We start from the raw sequence: 25,251 nt of genomic DNA, 5'->3' as shown, positions 1-25,251 counted from the left end.
GGGGTCCTGGTAGAACACAAAACATACTCACATACTCAGGAGCCAGGCAGCCAGGCAAACATCTTTACTTCTGGGTAGAAGGGTGCACACACGTGTTCTGGAAGCATGCGCACACAGAGCAGGTGGGCTGCTCGGCTTTATAACCCCTGACGCCGAGACCTGTCCCTCGCTCTTGATTGGAGCTCAGAAGCATAGTCTTTCACAATTGGCTAATTCAAAGGGAGGGGTTGGCCTTTGCTGTTTCAAGATGGTGGCCCCCAGGAGAGCTGCAAGCCATGTGGCCCACATGATGGCTACCAAGTCACGCAGGCCAAAATGGCGGCTGTCTAAACTGCTCTTTGACAGAAAAGATGAGTTGTTTCTTCTCACACAACGGCAAAGGAAGAAAGGATGTGGACAGTCCCTAGTCCATTCATGCTCCTCCCTACAGAAACATTTAATGAATGAAAATGAGAAATCCAAGGTCGCACAATGGAAGCCCCAGAGATGGAAGTCTTAGTGCTGCTGTTACCCATGATGGTCGTAGGAGGGAAGACACAGCTTCTCCAAGCACAGCTCAAACCAGCAGCACCCGCTCCGGGAGTCGCCGCTGGGGTCCCGGGAACTGACAGCGGGCACTTCACACACCAGTTCACTGTGAGCTGAGCAGGCAGCCCGCGGACAGCAAGCCATCCCAGCGAATATGTGGTACAATCCTGCTAAGCACAGCCCAGGCAGCTCCCAGCCCCCTGGCCCAGCCCCATGGCCCAGCCCCCTGTCCCAGCCCCATGGCCCAGCCCCTGTCCCAGCCCCATGGCCCAGCCCCCTGTCCCAGCCCCATGGCCCAGCCCCTGTCCCAGCCCCATGTCCCAGCCCCCTGTCCCAGCCCCATGGCCCAGCCCCCTGTCCCAGCCCCATGGCCCAGCCCCTGTCCCAGCCCCATGTCCCAGCCCCCTGTCCCAGCCCCATGGCCCAGCCCCCTGTCCCAGCCCCATGGCCCAGCCCTCTGTCCCAGCCCCATGGCCCAGCCCCCTGTCCCAGCCCCATGGCCCAGCCCCCTGTCCCAGCCCCCTGTCCCAGCCCCTGTCCCAGCCCCATGGCCCAGCCCCTGTCCCAGCCCCCTGTCCCAGCCCCTGTCCCAGCCCCATGGCCCAGCCCCATGGCCCAGCCCCTGTCCCAGCCCCATGTCCCAGCACGGCCCAGGCAGGTCACAGCACTCCTGGGAGTGGTACCTCGCTCCAGAGTCAGGCAGCGTCCTTCCTCCATGAGCACTTCCTGCTCTTCAACCTGCTGCTGTCAGGGGAAGGGCCTGGTCAGGTGAGCCCCCCGCCCCCCGGAGCCCCTCCCCCCTGGGGCCCCTCGCTTTTGTCGCAAGGGCCTCAGATCCCTCTTCCTCTGCTCAGGCCTGAAGGCACCTTTTTGCAGGAAGTTCCCTGTGGAACACTGGCCACCTGGTCCTCACCGGCAGGACCTCCGTGCCGTGGGGTGCAGTGCCTGCTGGCGTGCCCCTTGGAGGCTGCGGGTTGCAGTGCGCACAGGCAGGCAGAGTCTGGTGTGAGGCTGGTAAACCTTTGTCCTTCCCTTGACCTTGCTCCCTCCCTCCCTGTGAAGGTCCCAGCACAAGGCTGCCAGGGCTCCGCCTCTCCATCCCAGCGCTGCTGAGATACACGTCTCCTCAGAGGAGCCTTCCTGACCGCTCAGCCCAGGGGGGACCCTTCCCCCTCCCTCAGGGCTCCCCTCCAGCCTCCCCACTTTCATCCTCTCCCTGCGCTGCTGCCCCCTGGATTCCTCAGGGGCAGAGTCCCGAGGGCTCCCTCTCTCCCACCCGTTAGTGCTGCCCACACACAGGACCCTCATTCCCGGGGAGACCCGAGGGGCAGCGCCCGCGGGGTGACTGCCAGGACGTGGCTGCTGACCAGCCGAGGAGCCCGAGACCCCCTGCCCGCTCCCTGTGCGCGCTCTCTCGGAGGGCTCTTGCCTCCGCCTGCGGGTGAGGAGCCGCTCGCTGACCCACCCGAGGCTCCAGGCCCAGGATTCCTCTCGCGGGGACATGGGCGATGCCGCCCCGGTGAGCCGCAGACGTAGCTGCCGAATGATGGAGCCTTAAAGCGCTGAGGTCACAGGCCAGGTCAGAACGGCCTGTCGCGTTTGCATAGTTTCGGCACCTGACTGGGCTACTACGGCGAGGACTCTAAAGCCTTTAGAATGTCGAAGTTCCTTTGCAAAGGTCGTAGGCGCCCCCTGAGGTAGGTGGGGGGTCGGTGACAAGTGAGGCAGTGACTGATGGACAAGCGGATGGGCCCATAGAAATCTCTGTGCTCTTCGCGTGTCTGTGGCGTGTTGCACACGCAGGGACTTGGGACTTGTTGACCTTGACAACCGGCAGAAGTGCGCTGGACGCTGCTGGCCGTGCGTTCCTTCTGAGCTGAATTTCTGGGGGAGGGGTGCGCAGCGCCTTAACGCTTTGGGGACATTGCACAGGAAGTCATTGTCTTTTGCTGCCGATCGACAGGAAATAAGGCTTAGTCGCCAAACCAGAGTGAGAAAAGCAGCACTGCCCGCTACCCCCTCAGGGCGCCCGTCACGGCAGGGCTCCCTGGCTGCTCCCAGGACGTAGCCACGCAGCTCTTGGCGAGCAGGGGACCCCGGGAGGAGGGAGACGCCGCTGTTCTGGTCCAGTTCCACGTTGCATTATCTTCTGAACTGCTTTTGAATTTAGTATGTTTTCTAATCACACGTCAGGGGACCTGCCCCTTCCCGCAGTGGCCTGGGCCGGCTTCCTGGGCCAGAGGCTGTTCCTGTACTTAGTGATTCCATTTGGCCACGTCCATTGGTCCTTCTTCTTACTGGCATTAATGATGGCGGGAATATCACGGTGACTTACTGGATCATCGTTTTAGCTGCTCTTATTCCACAGGCTGGGCCACTTTTCCCTTCGGGGGGCCCTGGCCCTGGCCTGGCTTGGCCGGCTCAGAGCTGCAGGGCCGTGAGGGCCGGGCGGGGAGGACTCCCTGGAAACCCATGCAGGTCCCGGAGGTTTGGGTCCCGCATTGCGTTCTCACACCACAGTGACCTTCCAGAGGGAGAGCTGGCATCGCCCAGGGCGGGACCCACTGCGGGTGAAGTGCATGGGAAGGTCCTGGGTGCAGAGATGATGGACGTAGTGAACTCTAACCCTAATCATCACCCCAGGAAGTCCTGGCCCTTGGAGGGCTCTGCGTCCTTGGGCTGTAGGGGTTGACATGTGGCAGCCACACCCCGCAGCAAGGTTGTGCACCCTGCAGTGAGGCAGGACACCCCGCAGTGAGGCAGGACACCCCGCAGTGAGGCAGGGCACCCCACACTGAGGCAAGGCACCCCACAGTGAGGCATCCGCGCCCCACAGTGAGGCATCCGCGCCCCACAGTGAGGCATCCGCGCCCCCCAGTGAGGCAGGGCACCCCACAGTGAGGCATCCACCCCCCACAGTGAGGCATCCGCCCCCCTCAGGGAGGCAGGGCACCCCTCAGTGAGGCAGGGCACCCCGCAGTGAGGCATCAGCACCCCGCAGTGAGGCAGGGCACCCCACAGTGAGGCAGGGCACCCCGCAGTGAGGCAGGGCACCCCACAGTGAGGCAGGGCACCCCGCAGTGAAGCAGGGCACCCCACAGTGAGGCATCTGCACCCCACAGTGAGGCAGGACACCCCGCAGTGAGGCAGGACACCCCACAATGAAGCATCGGCACCCCACAGTGAGGCATCCGCCCCCCTTAGGGAGGCAGCGCACCCCACAGTGAATGCGGACCTGGAGCTCACCGGGCACAGGTAGAGGACCCCTCCTCTGGGCACACCTGTCAGAAGCCTTCCCTGCCCCCTGCTTAGTCACCCCTTCAAATGTGGAGACGGACCGAACCCCATGGTGCTGTTTCCCTCCCATGCAGCCCGCAGAGGCTCTGTGTGTGTGAGAATGACCATGAATCGGGTGACGTCGTCCTGTTTGCAAAGACAGCACAGCGCCTCCAGGAGCCCGGCTTCCTCACGGCCGTCTGCCTGCAGGGACTGTGTGCCCGCGGCACCTGCGCGTGACAGGGCCCGAGCTCCCTGAGCAGGTCGCGGCCCCGTGGGGGCTGGGGGGGCAGGGCCTTTCCTTACAGCGAGGCCTCATGTTCAGACTCATCATCAGGGGTAGTGTGGATGAGTCAAACGAAAACAAAGGCCCCCGAGTTAAAAATAGCCCGGAAAGACTAAATATTTGCGCTTAAAAAGGAGAAGAAAATAACAGAAACCTCCGTGGCCGATCCCCGCAGGAACCCTCCCTCGGTTAGGCTCGGCTCTCTCCACACTAACCGGACAGCGGGCTCCCGTGTCCCGGAGGCCTGGCCTCCAGCGCAGAATCCTTCCCTGCGGTCAGTTTACTTCGTGTTTGTAGCCTGCACGTGACTGGGGGCATTGGACAGTTTTTGGGGGAATCTCAGCGACACTGACGTTTTTTAATGTATACATGGTGCGGCATGTGTATACCGACGACGCTGATCTCATGGCGATATGTAACCTGAGTGTCCACAAGCGCTCGATGGCACTTAAAAATCTGTCACATGGATCTGCCAGGCTCGGGGACCGTGGTGGCTGCTGGGGGGAGGGGGGGTAGCTTTGATCCCATGACGCCCAGGCAGGCATGGCTGTGGCTGCTGTTCTGAGGGCGGGAGGGTGCTGACAGCGGTCGCCAGGCCCTGAATCCAGGAGACCCTTCTGTTCAGAGAGCCCGGGACAGTTACGGGAAAACCCGGTTTGCAAGTTCCTTACATTATGAGACCACATAACTAAACAGCAGTCTCTCTATATATTAAAGGCAAGCTTTTAGTGGTTGAAAACTTTCCCTACTCTGAAGTGTCTCAACTAGGATTGTAGTTACATCATTTAATATATGTTTAAAGAGGTGAATTAGCCCAGCTGGTGTGGCTCAGTGGATTGACCATTGTCCCATAGACCAAGAGGTCTGGGGTTCAATTCCTGGTCAGGGCGCACACTTGATCCCCAGTGGGCGGAGGGGGTGCAGGAGACAGCTGATCGATGACCACATCATGATTCTGTCTCTCCGTCTCCCTTCCTCTCTTGTCTAAAAATCAATAAAAACATGAAGAAAAGGGGTAAATTAACTGGATTCACTTCCCTGTTATCATTGTTTGCATAATTTCAAATAATAATTTTGTATTTTCACTAAGTGAACCAGAAGGTTAGCCAAGATGGTAAACTGACCTGCCAACCTTATGTCATTAAAGGTAACTGCAAAGCGACCGCGGTGCGGCCGCCGCAGACACCCCGGGCGGGTTTATGTGCTTTCAGGCACCTGTGTTTTCTGAGTCGCTAGAGGTTCCCCCGGTGGGGGGCAGTGGTGGGGGGTGACACCTGGTAAATTGTCCCAGCTCCCTTTAACTTTTCCTCGCCATTTCCCGTTCTCAGCATTTCCTCGGGTGTGGGGGCGGGACCGCCCGGCCGACCCACTACTGCTTTTGCTGCACGGAAGGCGGCACCGGATAAGCAGGCCAGTGAGTGCTGAGAGCTATGTGTCTGCTTTCGGTGGTGCATCAGCTCCCGGGGGGACAGTGAAGATGCTCCCGGAGTCTTCACTGCCTCCTCTCTGCCGCGGATCTTCCCTCCGTCCCGCAGGCCACACGGGTCACTGCCCCCTGGGCATGGGGGTGAGAGCACAGCAGAGACGGCGACAGGTAACATGTCAAGTGGGAGCCGCAACCCAGTCCTCACGGTCCCAAAACATTCCCAACAAAGCCCTCTCCACGCCTCTGAGCTGGGTGCTTGCCTGCTCGCCAGAGAGGCGGCAACACACATACAAATCAGCTCATTGGACGCATATAATGTTTCTCAGTAGTTTGACCTTAAATGTGTGTGTATCATAAACGAATTTCATTTATTTCACTGTTTCTCAGCAGTTTGACCTTAAATGTGTGTGTATCATAAACAAATTTCATTGACTGACCTATCAGCACCCAGTCCTCTCTCACCGTCTGTAAGTGCAGGACACGTGGTCCGTCCAGGGACAATGATATTTCCCAACACCTGCTCTTTCATCTGGGACACGTTGCAAGTCCAACGATAAAACCAACTCGCATCACCACAGTCCAGATTATGAACCACGTCGATGAAAGACTGAGGTGTGTCAGACCCGTAGTCTCGGCAGGACCGAAGGTGTGTCCGACGTGCCGGCCTCTGACCACAGAGCAAGGTCAGTGTCAGACCTGTGGGCTCGGCCCCTCAGAGCTTCCCCATGGACTGTCCCAGGCCGTCTTCTCAGTAACTCAAGAACACCACCCAGACTTCTCTCTCTGGGCTGGGAGGAACTGGGCGCCAAGTCGATTGACCCACCCAGCAAATTAAAACCTTCGGCGTCACCCCAGCAACGTCCCATCTTGTGGGAGCGGGACCCCTGACTGGAGAAAGACGGCCAGGTCTCCCTAGACGCCCCCCAGGTGCAGGACAAAGGAAAAGCTGTCGACATAGAAGTGCTGAGAAACGTTTTTCCATTTAAACTTTAACCGAGATGAGCTCTGGACACTTGTAAGTCACAAAAGGAAATGAGAGGACAAGTTAAGCCATTAGAGGGCACTTTTGCAATCTTAGAATAAACATCTATTCTCATGGACTGGCTTACCCAAGGCTTACTCCTAAGCATGTGTTTTCCGTTATTTATTTACAGTGACTTATTCGTAAGCTGAATTAAAGTATTTTATTGGTTGGGGGGAAGAATCTATAAAATCTTAGAACCATCCTGACCAAATAACATATGCACATATGCATAACCCATGGACCCACAATAGTGCAGTGAAGGCCTGGGGTGGGGGCGGGAGCAGGTGGAGGGGGTCAGCGGGGGGGGGGCGGCGGGGGGACATCTTTATCACTTTCAACAATAAAGAGAAATTATAAAAAAGAATAAGTAAAGCTTTACATTTGAATCTTTGAATGTAAATTGTAAGAATATGTACAATATGTCTGTATAATAGCTTTGTGATTAGCTATATTCAATGCTTTTATTTTTTTATTTTTAAAAATATGTTTTTTCTTTTTTTTTTCTTTTCTTTTTTTGTTAATCTTCACCCGAGGATATTTTTCTATTGATTTTTAGAGAGAGTGGAAGGGAGGAGGAGAGGCAGAGAAACATCCATGTGAGAGAGACATATCGTTTGGTTGCCTCCCACATGCGCCCCAACCGAGGTATGTGCCCTTGTTCAGCATCAAACCCAGGACCCTTCAGTCCACAAGCCAGTGCTCTATCCACTGAGCCACACTGGCTAGGGCTATTCAGTGCTTCTTTTAAATATATTTTGTTAAAAATAATTTTCCCATAAACTGATCAAATTGAATAAGTGATTAACTTCATCTAATACCTGACTACATTTCCCCCCAACAATAAATGAATGTTATTCCATAACATTTTGGAAACTATACTTCTATTGGGTAGAAAGTCTTGTGTATTGGGATTGTGCTTTTTTTTTTTTTTTTAGTTTTATTGAGAAGTAATGGACATATATCACTGTATAAGTTTAAGGAGTAGACATGATGGCTTGACTTCCATATATTGTGAAGTGGTTACCACGGGAGGGTCAGCTGACACCCCTCTTCTCATACACACACAATAAAAGGAAAATAGAGACCGGAGAAAAAAGGAGGTGTGCTCTTCTCTGGAAGGCATCCCTCTTGCCCATGATTGATTTGACAATTAAAATGGTTAAACTTGTTTCAGAAATAAAAAGTGCGAACTGATAAAATTTTAGCCGGGGAGAGCGGGTGTTTTACAGAGAGAAAGCCAAAGATAAAGTTGAGTCTATCCCCCACCGGTGGTGACCTAAATAGAAATGTCCACAGAGCCAGTAACGTTGATAAGCTAGTAACGAAATTACTGCGTGAATGCTCAGAGTCGAGAACTGTGGAGACCTGAGATTCCACCCGACTTGCAAGCTGCCGGGTCCGCCTGCCAGCGTTTTCTAGATGCTGGTGGCCCAGACTCGTGGGTCAGACATAGGGACCTCGTTCTCAGTGCGGTGGCGGGATCCACAGTGTGAGCGTTTTCTCCCACCGGCTCCCCGGCCCCCACTTCTCAGGGGATGGCGCAGAAGGGCCAGATGGCACCAGCCCATGTGGTGGGTTTATTACAAGAGAGGCACGCCCTGAGCCCGGGGAACCCACACCTTTTTCATTTTTATTTATTATTTTTAAAAATTCTTTATTTAGATTATGACATATGTCTCTCCCCCCCCCCATTGACCTCTCCCTGGCCAGTCCCACCCCCGCAACACATGCCCTCACCCCTCTACTTTCTGTGTCCATTGGTCATGCTCATATGCATGCATACAAGTCCTTTGGTTGATTTCTTACCCCCCTCTCCCCCCTGGCCCCCTGCCTTCGATCTGAGGTTGGTCGGTCTATTCGATGATTCTATGTCTCTGGGTCTATTTTTGTGTATCAGTTTATGTTGTTGATTATATTCCGCAAATGAGTGAGATCATGTGATATTTATCTTTCTCTGACTGGCTTATTTTGCTTAGCATAATGCTCTCCAGCTCCATCCATGCTGTTGCAAATGGTAGGAGTTCCTTTTTACAGCAGCATAGTATTCCATTGTGTAGATGTACCATAGTTTTCTGATCCAGTCATCTGCTGATGGGCACTTGGGCTGTTTCCAGATCTTAGCTATTGTAAATTGTGCTGCTGTGAACATAGGGGTGCATATGTCCTTTCTGATTGGTATTTCTGGGTTCTTGGGATATATTCCTAGAAGTGGGATTACTGGGTCAAATGGGAGCTCCATTTTCAATTTTTTGAGGAGACTCCATACTGTTTCCCACAGTGGCTGCACCAGTCTGCATTCCCATCAGCAGTGCAGGAGGGGGGAGCCCACACCTTCTATAGTGGGTAGCGACCATGCCTGCTCTTTGCTCCGGAGGCTCTGTCTTCCGAGGCTCTTCACTACACACATGTCCTGGAGAAGGTGATCTCGCATCACGGCAGCCTGTTCTGCTCCCAGGAGACCCAAACACCAGCCCACTGGCCCTTGGGGAACTGTCTCAACACGTACCTGCATAATCTTCCCATCGCAGTGGCCCACCTTACTAAATATTAAGTTACTAAGTAGCTGGTGAGGGGAGTACATAATAACAATATTTACCACAGTTCTAAAGTCACTCATAAGTAGTTCATAGTCTCGCTCTGGGGTCTTAGCTGTCCATGCCTTAGTTTGACCATTCTGGGAAGGAGGAAAATTACAGTGCCCACACGGCAGGGTGGTTGCTGGCATTGCAGGAGATCATGTAGGTAAAGCACTTAGAAGAGTGCGTGGCATGCAGCGTGGACACAACAAGACTTATTAATGTTGTTGTTGTTAACTCAAAATCCGTCTCTTACAATGAGCTGATTGGATAAAGAGAAAGTGTTTCCCAGGGCAGCGAGGATGCAGGGGAATTCCCCACCATCCGCACTAGCTGGCTCCCTAACTCGGGGGCTACCTGCATTTCCCAGGCGCCCAGGGCCCGGGCAGCTGGCCCTGCTCCGCTGTCCTGGGGTGCTGGGGCTGGGCGCTTCGTGGGCCCTCATGGGGCTGCTGCTTTGCCTTGAGTGGTTCTAGGGCAAATATGCCATGGCTGGCACTCTCAAGCGGTGCCAAGGGGCGTGTTGGCTCCAAGTCCCCAGTCAGTGTGGACAGGAAGTTCCCGCCCCTTTAGAGAGGCCGGTTTCGCGCTCAGGAGGCAGAGTGTCGGGGGTGCCACTGCAGAGCGCGCTGAATATGCTTCCTCATGCTGAAATAAGTATTTCTTAACAGAGGCAGCGCGTCCAATTCTGCTCAGATTGAGGAGCAGCAGAGGCGAGGGGTTAAGGCAGTGAGTGGGGGGGCCCACCAGTTCAGTTCCTGTTCGGTTCAGGTAGGTTCCCTGAGTTTTAATTTTGATGCATCCAGCCGTCTTTTGTCCATACGACCCTTGTCTGCAGGTGCAACTCACGTGAGCGCCCTTTCTCAGCTCGCCTTCCCGGGCTGCGCCTTGGCGGCGTCTGGTGGCTGAGGGACAGGATGTTTAGGCTGTTTAAGGCCTGGTCTTATTCCTAAACATCAGGGAGGAGATGAGTACCAGTCGAATCATCATTTGTTTTCAGAGTTCAGAGGTCATCGGCCCAAATCTTTCTGAAAATCGAGGTCCACAGAGGTTATGTGGCTGCCTAGGATGATACAGAGGTTAGTGGCTGCCTAGGATGATACAGAGGTTAGTGGCTGCCTAGGATGATACAGAGGTTAGTGGCTGCCTAGGATGATACAGAGGTTAGTGGCTGCCTAGGATGATACAGAGGTTAGTGGCTGCCTAGGATGATACAGAGGTTAGTGGCTGCCTAGGATGATACAGAGGTTAGTGGCTGCCTAGGATGATACAGAGGTTAGTGGCTGCCTAGGATGATACAGAGGTTAGTGGCTGCCTAGGACAACACGTCCGGTAGGAGCTGGAACGGGAGGGCGAGCATGTTAGGTGTCGCTCCGTTTTCACCCCGTCGCAGTGCCGTCGAGAGCGAAGGGGGACAGAGGGGCCTTCGGTAAGAAGTTCTCTGGGCTTCCGGAGAGATTGCAGCGGCTGGACGCCAGGGCTCTGCGGTCAGGTCCTCCTGGGCCTCCCCCGTTCTCCGCTGATGGGGACGGAGGTTTGTTTTGTGTGAGACCAGCACCCGCTCCACTGGTGATCGTGAAGCCTGGGTGCAGTGGCGAGCGCGGCCCTGCTGCTGCGGGGACTCAGTGCTGCGGGGACTCCGTACTGCGGGTACTCCGTGCTGCGGGGACTCAGTGCTGCGGGGACTCCGTGCTGCGGGGACTCAGTGCTGCGGGGACTCCGTGCTGCGGGGACTCAGTGCTGCGGGTACTCCGTGCTGCGGGGACTCAGTGCTGCGGGGACTCCGTGCTGCGGGGACTCAGTGCTGCGGGGACTCCGTGCTGCGGGGACTCAGTGCTGCGGGGACTCCGTGCTGCGGGGACTCAGTGCTGCGGGGACTCCGTGCTGCGGGGACTCCGTGCTGCGGGTACTCCGTGCTGCGGGGACTCAGTGCTGCGGGGACTCCGTGCTGCGGGTACTCAGTGCTGTGGGGACTCCGGGAAACGCAGAGCAGGAACCACTGTCCGGGGAAAAAGAAGTTAAAGCGCGTGGTGAGCGAGCGCGGTGCAGAGCTCCTTCTCACGCCTCATTGGGAGGAGAGCGCGTTCCCTTCGCGAGTTATCACTCCCTGGGCCTCTCTCCCACACCCTGCGGAAGATAGACGGAAGGAGGGGCTGGTCCAGGCGCCTGGGCTGCGGAGTGACTGGAACCAGCGCTGGCCGTCACTTCCCTGTAGGCGACCGCAGGTGCCTGCCTTGGCCTCTCTCGCTATTTACAGCGCTTAACGCGTGAACACGCTGTGTCCCTAGCTGAGGCCCTGGTGCCGGCTGCAGAGGGATGAGGAGACCCTCCCAGGCGTTCTGTGTGAGAGAGCGCGGCCTCCCCACCCCCACAGGGAGAGGCCTCGCCTGCGCATTGCGGACACGGCGCCGTGGCATCCTTGGCAGCATCCCCGCGGCAGTGGCCGTGGCTGTGGCCGTGGATCCATAATGACTCGCAGGGTCTCTGCGGAAAGCCGTGCCACGTGCCACAGCGTAACTCGCTGACAGGAAATGGCCCAGCCACGGCTACCGTGCAGCGGCTCCCTCCACCCAAGGGGCACCCAAGCCCGCTTTCTGGTGCAGGAAAGCTGCCATGTGAACGCCCCGTCACAGAGTCTGGTCATCGACAACAACTAGGCGGCAAAGAACTCGCCTTGTGATGTTGGACAAGCTGCTTTACCTGTGAGAAAGTTCAACCTGATCATCTGCAGAAAGCTTGGGTTTGTGAGAATCTGAGTGTGGGAGTAAGAATACTACTGTCCATGTACAACGCTGAGTCAGGTGATGAGGAAGAATGCAAACTATTGTGCAGGGCGCTGCCCACGTGGCTCATTGGTTGGAGCGTTGTCCTGTGCACTGAAAGGGAGGCAGGTTCGATTCCCAGTCATGGCACATGCCTAGGTTTCAGGTTCAATCCCTGGTCAGGATGCATTCGGGAGGCAACTGATCAGTATTTCTCTCTCTCTCTCTCTCTTTCTCTCCCTCTCTCCCCCTCCCTCCCTCTCACCCTCCCGCTCTCTCCTTCCCTCCCTTCCACTCTCTCTAAAATCAACAATGAACAAATAATTGTGTGCTGGTCCTTTCCTGGCCCTCAGCCACGCACAGTAGGTGTCAGACTCTGAGGCATGGTCTACAGGTGCCTACAGGGACCACATGGGCTCCTGCCGTTGTGAAGTGGGGTTTCCTCTCTGAACACCCAGGGAGGTCACCGCACCAAAGGTCCTTTCCTTTCACAGTCCTTTCACTACCTGAAGTTCTAGTGAGTTCATCACCAACTCCAGGATATACAGGGTGTCCCAAAAATGTATACGCACACTTTGAATAATTGTTAAGGCCGGGTTTATTAAAATACATCTCGTTTTCACATTGAGCTACCCACTGTTAAAGCAGGTGCACAATGTTTTGGGACACCCTGTACTTTTGGGGGAAACCCAGCAAAGTCATTGTCAGGATCAGGTGTGTGATCCAAAGTGCGTAAGGCGGCCCTAACCTTCAGAGCTGCAGTGTGGGAACCTGCCGACCCTTGTCTGCCCGCAGCACTGACGCGCCACTTCCTGTCCCCCAGGATGGCGCCCCTGCCCCTGTGGCTGCTGTGGCTGCTGCTCCCACTCGGCCCGCGGGCCCAGAAGCTGCCCACGCGTGATGAGGAGCTCTTCCAGATGCAGGTCCGCGACAAGGCCTTCTTCCACGACTCCTCGGTGCTCCCGGACGGAGCTGAGATCAGCAGCTACCTCTTCCGGGACACACCTAAGAGGTACCCCTGACACCTCCCTCTCTGCAGGCTCATCGGGGTGTCAGCCAACATGCTGAGCCTGGACGCTTTGTGGTTAACCTCGGGTGGCCTGGCCGTGTCCTCTCAGTGGGAAAAATGCAGAGCCGCTGCCAGTCCTCGTTGGGGGCTCCGGTTCCGGCCCACGGTGACCTTTTGGGTGGGGGGAGATTTTTGCATTTCTTACCGTTGGAATGATTGCTTTCTTTTCTTCAGGACAGAGGGAAATTTCTAAGGCGGGCTATCTAGGATTAAAATGAGATTCATGAACACACACGATTCTTCAAAGGTGTGCAGTTAGTCTTAGAAGGATAACATGACTTTGACCAATATCATCAGATTCTGAAAGAATAATCAACCCCAACAGTGATAAAAATGGACCCTGTTCATTTTCCTTCATGCCAGCCTCATCAAACTGGGCTCACATAATTCTTCTAAATATTCTGACCTTTAAAAATGACATATCTATGTATATAAAAGCCTAATGACCAGTCGCCCAGTCGCTATGATGCTCACTGACCACCAGGGGGCAGACGCTCATTGCAGGTGGTGGTCAATGTGCTCCCACAGCCAACCTCCTGCAGCCCCTCCCCCTAGCCAGCCAGCCTCCTGATAGGCCTCGATCGCCCACCAGGCCGAGGGACCCCACCGATGCACGAATTCGTGCACTGGGCCTCTAGTATGTTACATAATTAAGTATGTATGTGTATATCCTTCATTAACCTTTTGCACTCAGATGTCGAGTGTAACTCGACACGGTTAGCAGGAATCAAGAAAAAAGCAAGCGAGTGCAAAGGGTTAAGCTAGTTATATGTAAAGTTAGTTAGTTTGCAGTACCCCAAACCCCTCTCAACCATATTTCAGAAATAGTTTCTCCGTTTAGCTGGGGCACTCGGGCATTCTGAAGGGAAAGACTGTGTCACACCACCAGTGACCCTTTGTCCAGAGATTGAGGTGCATCAGACCTTTGGGTCATCTTTCTCTTGTCACTTCACTTTTGATTGACAGTGACAATGGGAGGTGACTCCCTCCCACAGTGGCCCATGTAGCTTGTCACCCTCTGGTCCGCGAATGGTAGCAGAGGGTCAGCATTCCTATGTTGACGGATGTGGCCTATGATTTGGGCATCATTTCAGCGCTGCCTGAATGACATCATTTGTTTGAGTGAATGCAATAGATTAGGAGCTGACTCATCAGTAAAATAAAAATAACCACGATCCCTTTAATGACATCAGAGTGAAGGCCCCAATGCAAGGACGATGACATTGCAGAGACGCGAAGTCCTTCCACTCACCGCTCAGGCTGTGAAACGGGAAAGGGCGTGGGAAACAGCTAGTCACTCAGCTGAATTATTCTCAGCTGAATTCTGGCCGGACACATTTGCTTTTCGAATTATTTTGTCTCTTAAAATCTTGGAGTGAGTCAGAATTTTTCTTTAAAAATGATTTTGATTTCCCAAGTGCACCAATGCCCTGCTCTGTGGTGCTTTTTATTGTTTTTCATATATTTTTATTGATTTCACAGAGGAAGGGAGAGCGAGAGAGGTAGAAACATCAATGATGAGAGAGAATCATGGATCGGCTGCCTCCTGCACACCCCTATTGGGGATCAAGCCTGTATCCCAGGCATGTGCCCTGGCCAGGAATTGACCTCCTGGTTCATAGGTCGACCCTCAACCACTGAGCCACACCGGTCAGGCTGTGACTTTTACTCTAAATGAAAGGAGACACTGTTGGGGGGTTAGAGCAGGGGGAGTGGCGTGTGCTGACGGGTGTTCAAAGATCACTGCCCCTGGAAGGGGGTAAATGAGTAGGGGGTTCCGGGAGCAACAAGGACCAGTCGAAGGCTATCACAGTGCTCAGGCGAGGAGCAGCGTGGGTGGGAGGGTGGCACGGAAGGTGCGGCAGAGTGACGGCTCGGGGATGTTGTGAAGGCAGAGCCAGCGGTGTTCCGGGTCAGTTACCTGGAGGGGAGAGGCAGAAGGGGCAAGGAGGATCCTGCACTGCCCTGAGTGACTGGGAGGTCGGGGGTCACTCATGAGCAGGAACAGACCTCAGGAGGAGCTGACTGGGGTGAGAATCAGAAGTTTGGGTTCCATACCTTAAGTTTAAACTCCCAGTGAAATCTAAGTGAAGATGGCAGGAGATAGTTGTACCCAAATTGAGGTCAGAGTTCAGGCTGACATTTGGGAATGGTTCACATAGAAGAGGAGAAACCACAAGCCCAGTGCGTCACACAGGAGTGTGCACGGGGGAGGGCAGCGCGCACAGGCGGGGGGGGGGCACGCACAGGCGGAGGGGGGCGCGCACAGGCGGAGGGGGGGGCGCACAGGCTGAGGGGCGCACACAGGTGGAGGAGGGTGCACACAGGTGGCAGGGGGGGCACACACGGGGGGGTGTACACAGGTAGATGGGGGTGCACACAGGTGGAGGGCAGGGGTGCAGGCACAGGCCCTGTCTGTCCCTGGGTGACCAAGGGCTTGGAAGGTGAGAGGGAACCACAGAGGAGACAGACGGAGTAGAAGCCCATGGTGGTCCCTTTGGAGAGGGTGTGGGTGGCGATGGGGAGAACACAGGGAGGAGGCCCAGGAGGTGCAGGGCGGGAGGTCACACCGAGGTAGGCTTGGCCAGGGGAGCGAGCAGCTCTGGGCCTGCTGAGCTGGAGGACCGGCTCCTCAGGCCAGGCTCCCGGCTCTGAAACGATGGATGAACCCATCTGCGCTGCTCAGAGGACCGTACGGCACTGTCACAGCTCAGAGGAGGACCGTACGGCACTGTCACAGCCGGGCCATGTGTTCAAAATTCAGGGGAAGCAGAGAGCAGGATGTTCTGATTTTTTAAAATTGTTTTAAAATCACTAGGTTATTTAATTCCAACAGAAAGTCTTAGTGGCAGAGAATGAGTCTTTCCACTGATTGAAACGTTGATCTTTACTTTTTAAATGTTCTCACGTGGGATGGGGTCCCTCTATCCAAAGGCTGTGGGCGGGGGCGCTGTGGGCACAGGTCGCTGGTGTGGAAGCCGAGCAGCGATCCCGCAGAGACAGACCAGCAGGCTTTCCGAGGGCGCTGCCGGGCGAGGAGCGTTTGAACAGTGGGTGACTGTCAGGTGCCCCCGGTCCCTTACAAACAAACCTATTGCCGAAGTTCTGGAAAATACCGTACCTGCCGGTCAGCGTGCCTGCGGGCTTCTCTTGGCTGTGCCTTATTGGAATGGTAGGGCCCAGGCTAAATAGCACCCCAAAGAGCTAAGTGTTGGTTCTTCACTCAAGCAGCACCCACGTTACACGTTTCAGCTCAGCGTCTCTTTATTCCTTCACACCGTGCTGCTGGTAAACCTGCTGGCGGATTTGGCTGGTGGAGTCCCGTGGTTCATGCTGAGAATCGCAGTCCTGTCAGATGGCCGGTCCCAGTCCCTGTGAAATGAATGGAATTAGCCTGGGGATTTCCCTGAGTCCGGAGGGCGTCAGAGTGGATCCTGTCTGATTGATGGCCCCTCTCCCGCAGGTACTTCTTTGTGGTGGAAGAGGACAACACCCCGCTGTCCGTGACCGTGACCCCCTGTGACACCCCCCTGGAGTGGCGGCTGAGTCTGCAGGAGCTGCCGGAGGAGGCCAGCGGGCAGGGCTCAGGTGAGCAGTGGGCAGGACTCAGGGGAGCAGCGGAGGGGGGGCCTCAGGGGAGGGGGGGCCTCAGGGGAGCGGGGGGGGCCTCAGGGGAGCAGGAGGGGGAGGGCTCAGGGGAGCAGCGGGGGGGGGAGGGCTCATGGGGAGGGCCTCAGGGGAGCAGGGGGAGGGCTCAGGGGAGCAGGGGGGGGAGGGATCAGGGGAGCAGGAGCAGGCTCAGGCCCTGCATGGTGGCTGCAGCAAGAAACAGCCTCTCCTCCTGGTGGTGCAAAACGTCAGCGGGGGCGCAGGGTACGCTAGAGATTCTCCACGGAGATGAGGGAAGCGAGGGTGGCACCAGAGGACGGGGTGGCACCAGAGGACGGGGTGGCACCAGAGGGCAGGGTGGCACCAGAGGACGGGGGTGGCACCAGAGGATGGGGTGGCACCAGAGGGCAGGGTGGCACCAGAGGATGGGGTGGCACCAGAGGGCGGGGTGGCACCAGAGGGCGGGGTGGCACCAGAGGACGGGGTGGCACCAGAGGACGGGGTGGCACCAGAGGATGGGGTGGCACCAGAGGGCGGGGTGGCACCAGAGGGCGGGGTGGCACCAGAGGACGGGGTGGCACCAGAGGACGGGGTGGCACCAGAGGACGGGGTGGCACCAGAGGGCGGGGTGGCACCAGAGGGCGGGGTGGCACCAGAGGACGGGGTGGCACCAGAGGGCGGGGTGGCACCAGAGGGCGGGGTGGCACCAGAGGGCGGGGTGGCACCAGAGGACGGGGTGGCACCAGAGGACGGGGTGGCACCAGAGGACGGGGTGGCACCAGAGGGCGGGGTGGCACCAGAGGACGGGGTGGCACCAGAGGACGGGGTGGCACCAGAGGATGGGGTGGCACCAGAGGGCGGGGTGGCACCAGAGGGCGGGGTGGCACCAGAGGGCGGGGTGGCACCAGAGGATGGGGTGGCACCAGAGGGCGGGGTGGCACCAGAGGGCGGGGTGGCACCAGAGGGCGGGGTGGCACCAGAGGGCGGGGTGGCACCAGAGGGCGGGGTGGCACCAGAGGGCGGGGTGGCACCAGAGGACGGGGGTGGTGTCAGAGGACAAGGTGGCGCCGGAGGACAGGGTGGCACTGGAGGTCGATGGCCTTGGGGGATGAAAGGTCAGGGAGGCAGGTGGGGGCGGGTGGAGGAGGAGGGGATGTCTGCACCCGCCTCTGGCTGGGGGTTCAGTCCTGCCTGAGCGTGGAGTCCCCCTGAGGTGAAGAGAACGCCCTGGGCTCTGAGCGGGTCTGAGATCGCCCTGGGGCCTGGGCTCTGGGCCTCAGTGCCACAGTGACCGACGGCAGCCGAGGTCACAAACCTCTGTCTCTGGGGCGTAAAGGGCGGCGGCGCGGAGACAAGCAAAGGGCGTCCAGCACCTGAGTCCAGGGCGAGAAGAATGGGGTCGGCAGCGGAAGGAGGTGCCGAGGACGGTGACAGGAAGCAGCTAAGACACAGACAGGGCAGGGGAAGAGCCTGCAGGGCCGGGAGGGTGCTGCCGGGCAGGGGCGAGGCATCGGGCGCGAGGGCCACCCTCAGCTGACAGCTCATGAGTGGGGATGAGGCTGAGAGAGAAAACGAATGGTCCTGTGACGGCTGCTGATCCCGGGGTTTAAGTACAGGATCCTACCCCTCCCTGCCCCCTGCAGGGTGAGCTGGGAAAGGGCTTCCCGCGGGGCCTGCTCGAATCCCCACACGGATCTCTGTGGCAGCTGATTTGCTTTCAGCGCCTTCCCCGCATCACTCTCCGACACGTGTTCCCGACATGGGACACGGGGTGCTCTTACTGTGCTTCCCACTCTGTACTTTAGGGGGAAATGGTGCCACCCCCATCATCTGGTGCCACCCCGCCCCCACCTGCCTCCCTGACCTTTCATTCCCCCGGCACCAACAAAGGGAGATTAGCGAGGGGCAGGCCTTCGGATGCGGCTGAAGGGATGATCCCCTCCCTAGGCAGATGGCGGGCGGGGCTCTCGCTCAGAGGGCTGCAGGCTGTGACCTACAAAATCCACTCATCGGAGTCTCTCCTGAGAAAGACTTTAAAACCACCACAGCCTCACACTTCTCACAGCACCGCCTATGACAGTCGGAAGTGACCCACAGTCATATCCTCAGGCTGTAGTCTTACGTGAGGAAAACAGGATTCAAAAATGGAGGTTTGTCTAGAGCAGTGATGGCGAACCTATGACACGCGTGTCAGCACTGACACGCGTAGCCATTTCTGATGACACGCGGCCGCTGAGGCGGACACATGCCTAGGATGAAACATTTGCTGCTCCTGAGGATGAAACATTTGCGAAATAATGTTTTTTCCTCAAAGTGACACACTACCCGAGTTATGCTCAGTTTTTTGGCGAAGTTTGACACACTAAGCTCAAAAGGTTGCCCATCACTGGTCTAGAGGCATGCACACATGAAGAAGAATGTGATTTGGTGACAAAGAAAAATGAGGCTGAGAAATACGTTAAAAAACGAAGACTGGATGGGAATAGCCCAAAATCTTCATAAAGGGCTGCTCAGGGGCCCTGACTACAATGACTTTTTATTTTTAAAAAATATATTTTTATTGATTTCAGAGAGGAAGGGAGAGAGAGAGAGAGAGAAACATCAATGATGAGAGAGATTCATTGATCGGCTGCCTCCTGCACGCCCCCCACTGGAGATCGAGTCCACAACCCAGGCATGTGGCCTGGCCAGGAATCGGACTGTGACCTCCTGGCTCATAGGTCGTCGCTCTATCCACGGAACCAAACCATCCTGGGCGACTGGGAGGGTTTTTTCAATCTTGTTCTGTGTTTCCCAGTTCTCTGCTGGCAGCAGGCATTGCTGTGCTGGTGGAGAACACGGGGGTCTTGAGCCCGCGGTTTGCAGGCGGCCGCGAGCCGGGCCCTGACGGTCGCTTCTGCTCTGTCTTCCAGGCGAGCAGGAGCCGGAGCCGCTGGAGCAGCAGAGGCCGCAGGCCACACACGAGGCGGGCGCTGAGCTGCTCTCCTACCAAGGCAACGACGTGGAGTCCTTCGTGTCGGCCGGCGCCCCCGCCGGGCTGTACCGGCTGGAGCTGCTGTCCACGGAGAAGGACGCGCACTTCCGAGTCTACGCCACCACCACGCCCGCGTCCGACCAGCCCTACCCGGAGCTGCCCTACGACCCCCGGGTGGACGTCACAGCCCTGGGCCGCACCACGGCCACGCTGGCCTGGAAGCCGAGCCCCACGGCCTCGCGGCTGCAGCAGCCCGTGCAGTACTGTGTGGTCGTCAGCCGGCAGCACAACTTCAAGAGCCTGTGTGCCGTGGAGGCGAAGCTGAGCGCGGACGACGCCTTCATGACGGCCCCGAAGCCCGGCCTGGACTTCAGCCCCTTCGACTTCGCCCACTTCGGGTTCCCTCCGGGGAACCCCGGCAAGGAGCGCGGTCCCCAGGCCAGGCCGCCCCCCAGGCTGGGCCTGGCGACGCACTCGCGGCCCCAGGCCGACATCCAGAAGGTCTGCATCGGAAATAAGAACATCTTCACCGTCTCGGACCTGAAGCCCGACACGCAGTACTACTTCGACGTGTTCGTGGCCAACAGCCGCAACAACATGAGCACGGCCTACGTGGGCACCTTCGCCAGGACCAGGGAGGAGGCCGCGCAGAAGACGGTGGAGCTGAAGGACGGGAAGGTGACCGACGTGTTTGTGAAAAGGCGGGGGGCCAAGCTGCTGCGGTTCGCCCCCGTCTCCTCCCACCAGAAGGTCGCCTTCTTCGTCCACTCCTGCCTGGACGCCGTGCAGGTCCAGGTGCGCCGAGACGGGAAGCTGGTTCTGTCCCAGAGCGTGGAGGGTGTGCGGCAGTTCCTGCTCCGGGGCAGGCCCAAGGCCAAGTACCTCCTGCGGCTGAAGGGCAGCAGGAAGGGGGCGTCTTTGCTGAAGGTCCTGGCGAGCACGCGGCCCGGCAAGCACGCCTTCCCGTCCCTCCCCGAGGACACGCGGATCAAAGCCTTCGACAGGCTGCGCACCTGCTCGTCGGCCACCGTGGCCTGGCTGGGCACCCAGGAGAGGAGCAAGTTCTGCCTCTACAAGAAGGAGGTGGGCGACACGTACAGCGACGGCCAGAGGAGGCGAGAGCAGAACCAGTGCCTGGGGCCGGACACGAGGGAGAAGTCGGAGAAGGTGCTGTGCAAGTACTTCCACAGCCGGAACCCACAGAGGGCGGTGACCACGGAGACCGTCCGCGGCCTCCAGCCGGGCAAAGCCTACCTGCTGGACGTGTACCTCGTGGGGCACGGCGGGCACTCCGTCAAGTACCAGAGCAAAGTCGTCAAAACCCGCAGGGTCTGCTAGTGACCTGGGTGCAGGTGCATCACGTGGACCTGTCCCGGGGCCTCCGGGAGAGATGCGAGTGCCCGCCGCTGAGCGCGAGGGAGGGGGTCCGCGGGCGTCTGTGGATGCTGGTGTCCCCTCGAGAGGGGAGACTGGTCCTCGCGTGCCCAGGGTGCCTGGTGTGTGACGTCACAGACGGACCCCCTGAAGGAGCCGCCATCCCCGCTCTGACCACTGCATGAACTGCTTCTAAATTATTTTATTACCTGAAAGTTTAAAAGATGCTACTCATTGCACACATCCCCAAAATGCAAGCCAGTCCTCTCGATAGATGCTAGGATATATCGATATAAATTATTTTATAAAGTCTTGTTTTAAATGTCGGTGTGTCTATGATTGTAAACTATTCAAGTCTCCTGTTAAAGTGCAGATCGGATCTAAGTCTACGATGTGGATGGCGCTCTGGTCAGCTGTATTGTACATGCTTCTCTGTTGAGTGGGTTGTTGAAGTGCTGTATGTATCTCCTGTGCAGAGTTGACACATTATATCCATGTACATAAAATTAAAGATATTAGAGTATATTCTGCTCATTTTCCCAAGCAGCTACGTTGGTGTATTCAGTTAATGTCTGTCCCCCGAACTGCACCCTTATGCACTTTGGCATCGGGCCTGACCCTTTTTGGATAAAGACATGGCGCGTCTCCCAGAAGTCGCCATGGCATTGGAGAGAGTATCATGGTTCGCGCTTGGACATTGAACAGCGCGCAGTGTGAGCACTGAGAGAGTCCGAAGGACTGGTTTTCACGGAACAGGACGAGCCAAGCACTGCGGCTGCAAGTGCCCAGCAGCTCGTCCTGAACAGCCCGGCACATCTCTGTTGAAAATAAGCTCCTCCTCTAAGTACAAACGTGGGGTACGTCCACGTGTTTTCTGTGTGCGTGTAATTAGTAACGAGGGGATGCCGGAAGCGGCTGTTCTGTAACATCAACAGTCTGATACTTCTCCCTTTGGTTTTTCATGAATCTTTAAAAAGTAATTTAGATGTCAGACAAAGCTGAGGCACGAGCGACAGCGTCCGCGTGTCAGAGGCCCTGGAAGGCCAGTCCGAGGTGGTCTCGTTCTCCGCACGTGCTGTACGCGAGGCCATGAGAACCAGGACTCGGACGGGTCGGGACCTGCAGGCGCCTGAGTTTTGTGGCTTTAGGAACACCTGTTCCTGCCCCATTAGGTGGGGCGGACTCGGGTCAGATGACATTACAAGCTCCCTTCCATCAGAAGACATTGTCCTGGGGGGACTGCGATTCTCAGTTACAGAGTGTTTCTGGAGCTCCAGGTGGAGACAGGCATGACCCTTCGCGGCTCCCTTGTCCCCCACGTGCCGGCTCCACCTTCCCCAGGGTGGAGCGTGTGGGGCAGGTGGCTCTGGCCCAGGGGGTGTGAGTGCTGGTCCTCACGACAGATGCCCTGCCCGCTTAGGAGCAAACGCCCCCTCTCCCCGCGCCCCCCACCCCCCGCCTGGTCCCCTATCAGCGTGGACCATCCAACTCATCCATGTTGAGACCAAATCAAAATGTGTCCCATGTGTCTGTGCAAAACAGCAGTGACACCTGAAATCACCTTTTATAAGGACATGTGTAACCAGCCTAGAAAAACTTGGTTGGCTGAAAGTAAACATTCAAAATTAATAGTGTCCCAGCGATATTCTCTCCTAAATTATGAGCGTGGTGCCTTTGGAGGGGGATCCACGGTCTCCCATGACTCACAAATACGTTCTTACCCAGCAGAGCGCTAAATCCACTCCAGTGAACCCGCCTTACGGCAGCTTCCGAAGGTGGCAGGCTCCACGCTCAGCCGGCCCGGGAACCAGGCCAAGTCAATTTCACCGAGTTGGCGTCTCCAGCCGCTGCGATGGTGTTTGCTACATTCTCTGGATAAATCCAGGCATTCTTTCATGCCCCAGTGAAGTTTACTTTTTAAAAATGGTAGGAAAATTAGAGACACGTTGTGAAACTGCTGTCACTCATAAAGAAAGAGAGAAAACCTATTAATAAAGCAATAAAGCTCCATTGCTCACTAATGTGCTGAGGTTTTAGGAGCTCACAGGTGAACTGAGGACAAGAGAGAAAAATTGGTTCCTAATTAACGAAAGAACTAGAAAGTAGCTACTGCGAGAACATACCCCCTCGTGTCCACGGAGCTGAGGTGTGTGTGTGGAGAACAGGGTACGAGAGCCCTGTTGGGACGGGTGGAGCCGCGTTGAGGGCAGCACAGTCTGAGCACACACTCAAGTGCACCCCTTCATTTTTTTAAAATATATTTTATTGATTTTTACAGAGAGGAAGGGAGAGGGATAGAGAGTTAGAAACATCGATGAGAGAGAAACACCGATCAGCTGCCTCCTGCACACCCCCTACTGGGGATGTGCCCGCAATCACGGTACATGCCCTTGACCGGAATCGAACCTGGGACCTTTCAGTCCACAGGCCGATGCTCTATCCACTGAGCCAAACCAGTTAGGGCTCCTTCATTTTTCAGGTGTAAAAAGAGACGACCAGAGAAGTACAAATAGAAATACTCATAGTCAAAACAGACAAGTGGTGGAATTGCCCAGGCTCCAAGATCCTTGCTGGAATATAAGTCAGTTCTTAGGGGGGAAAGTCACTTGATCGTTTTCCAAAAGGAAACAAACGTTTTGCCTTCTTGTTGATATCAAAGCAACCAATCCTTAAAGCCCATTTCGGATTTCCTTAAGGGTGTGTGTACAGCCTATAACTGATAACTGCAAACTGGTAAGAAAAAAATCTAATGGTTTTTATTTTTATTTTTTATTATTGGTTTCAGAGAGGGAGAGAGAGAGAGAGAGAGACATCAATGATAAGAGAATCATTGATCGGCTGCCTCCTGCACGCGCCCCCCCACTGGGGATCAAGCCCACAAACCGGGCATGTGCCCTGACTGAGAATCGAACCATGACCTCCTGGTTCAGAGGCTGATGCTCAACCACTGAGCCAGGCGGCCGAGCTCAAATGGTTGTTTTCAGAGACAGAGTCTTCTAATCTAGGTCTGCATGCACACAGACTTGAGGCTAGACAGTCATTAGTTGCTTAAATGATAGCCCTTTATCTTTTAAATCTAAACTATTCAGAATCAATAAAAATGATAGCAGATGACTTTCTTGGTTAAATTACTTTACCATCAATGTCTAGATGATTTTTTAAACATGCATTGAAGGGTTCGTGCTGGGAAGGACACAGGCGTCCCTTATTTCTGTTATTCAGAACACATTTGAAAAATTATGATTTTTGGAACGCTGAGAAGCCAAATGAAGTGACTGCAATAAAATCGTCGCTTAGATGAACTCCAGGGCTTGAAATCAGCTTAATGGCTCTTAATAATTTGGGAGGTTCAAACACCGTCAATGAAAACAGTTTCTTTCATGCACAACTTGTGGGATTTGATGGACCTGTAACCAATCAGAATCTCTTTCGTACCAACCAGCCCCTCGCAGGGACCACCGCGTCCACAGCCTCATTTTTTTTTAAATGTGATTTTATTGATTTTAGAGCAGGCGTCCTCAAACTACGGCCCGCGGGCCATATGCGGGTGTTTTGGCCGTTTTGTTTTTTTACTTCAAAATAAGATATGTGCAGTGTGCATAGGAATTTGTTCATAGTTTTTTTTAAACTATAGTCCGGCCCTCCAATGGTCTGAGGGACAGTGAACTGGCCCCCCCTGTTTAAAAAGTTTGAGGACCCCTGTTTTAGAGAGAAAGGAAGGGAGAGGGAGAGAGCTAGAAACATCAATGAGAAACAGCCTCTGTTGACTGCCTCTCGCATGCCCCCTGCTGGGGATCAAGCTCAGCCACCTGGGCATGTGCCCTGACAGGGATGGACCGACCGGTCGGTGACTGATGCCTGGGATGACACTCAGTTCACGGAGCCACACTGGCAGGCACGGCCTTGTTTTCTACGTGAGGAAACAGGCCCAGTGCGAGCAGAACCCCGATTCCTGTGCCCCCAGGTTAACATTCCCTCCAGAAAGCCACAGCGGCTCACCTGGCTGCACCTCTGTCTCTGCTCACGGGCTGGCGTCAAAGCAGAACCAAACCCTAACCGGCATCGACCTTGAAGAACGAGATCCGTGGCACTTACAAAGCCACTCCCTCCCCCCTTGACATGGTGGGATGCTGAGAAATCCGGCTGGGAGCTGGCCCTGGGGTGTCCCCCAACGAGGACCCGAGGAAAAGGGCCTGAGTGTGCTGGTCCGTGGGACCTGGGCTCTGCACACTCACGCCGTGTTCTCCCCAGAGCTCCGGCCAGAAAAGCAGACTGGTCCATCCGGGCCTTTCCTATTATGTTGAAGGGGGACAGTGGGAGGGGGCAGAGAGGAGATGAGAAGGGTAT

At 56.0% G+C, this 25,251-nt stretch overlaps 1 protein-coding gene across 1 annotated transcript in view; it reads left to right on the top strand.

The window, feature by feature from the left end:
- NDNF (neuron derived neurotrophic factor) overlaps window positions 1-21,355 on the top strand; it is a 33,431-nt gene extending 12,076 nt beyond the window's left edge. The window contains exons 2-4 of the mRNA XM_079773040.1: window positions 12,702-12,890; window positions 16,411-16,535; window positions 19,469-21,355. Of these exons, the coding sequence (XP_079629166.1) occupies window positions 12,703-12,890; window positions 16,411-16,535; window positions 19,469-20,868 (1,713 nt within the window). The 5' untranslated portion in view covers window position 12,702 and the 3' untranslated portion in view covers window positions 20,869-21,355. The remainder of the gene's footprint in view (window positions 1-12,701; window positions 12,891-16,410; window positions 16,536-19,468) is intronic.
- The last annotated feature ends 3,896 nt before the right edge of the window (window positions 21,356-25,251 follow it).

This window comes from Cnephaeus nilssonii, assembly GCF_951640355.1.
Source record: "Cnephaeus nilssonii genome assembly, chromosome: 5".
NCBI lineage: Eukaryota > Metazoa > Chordata > Mammalia > Chiroptera > Vespertilionidae > Cnephaeus > Cnephaeus nilssonii.
The sequence above is the reverse complement of the archived record's forward strand: the minus strand, read 5'-3'. Positions and strand labels throughout refer to the sequence as shown.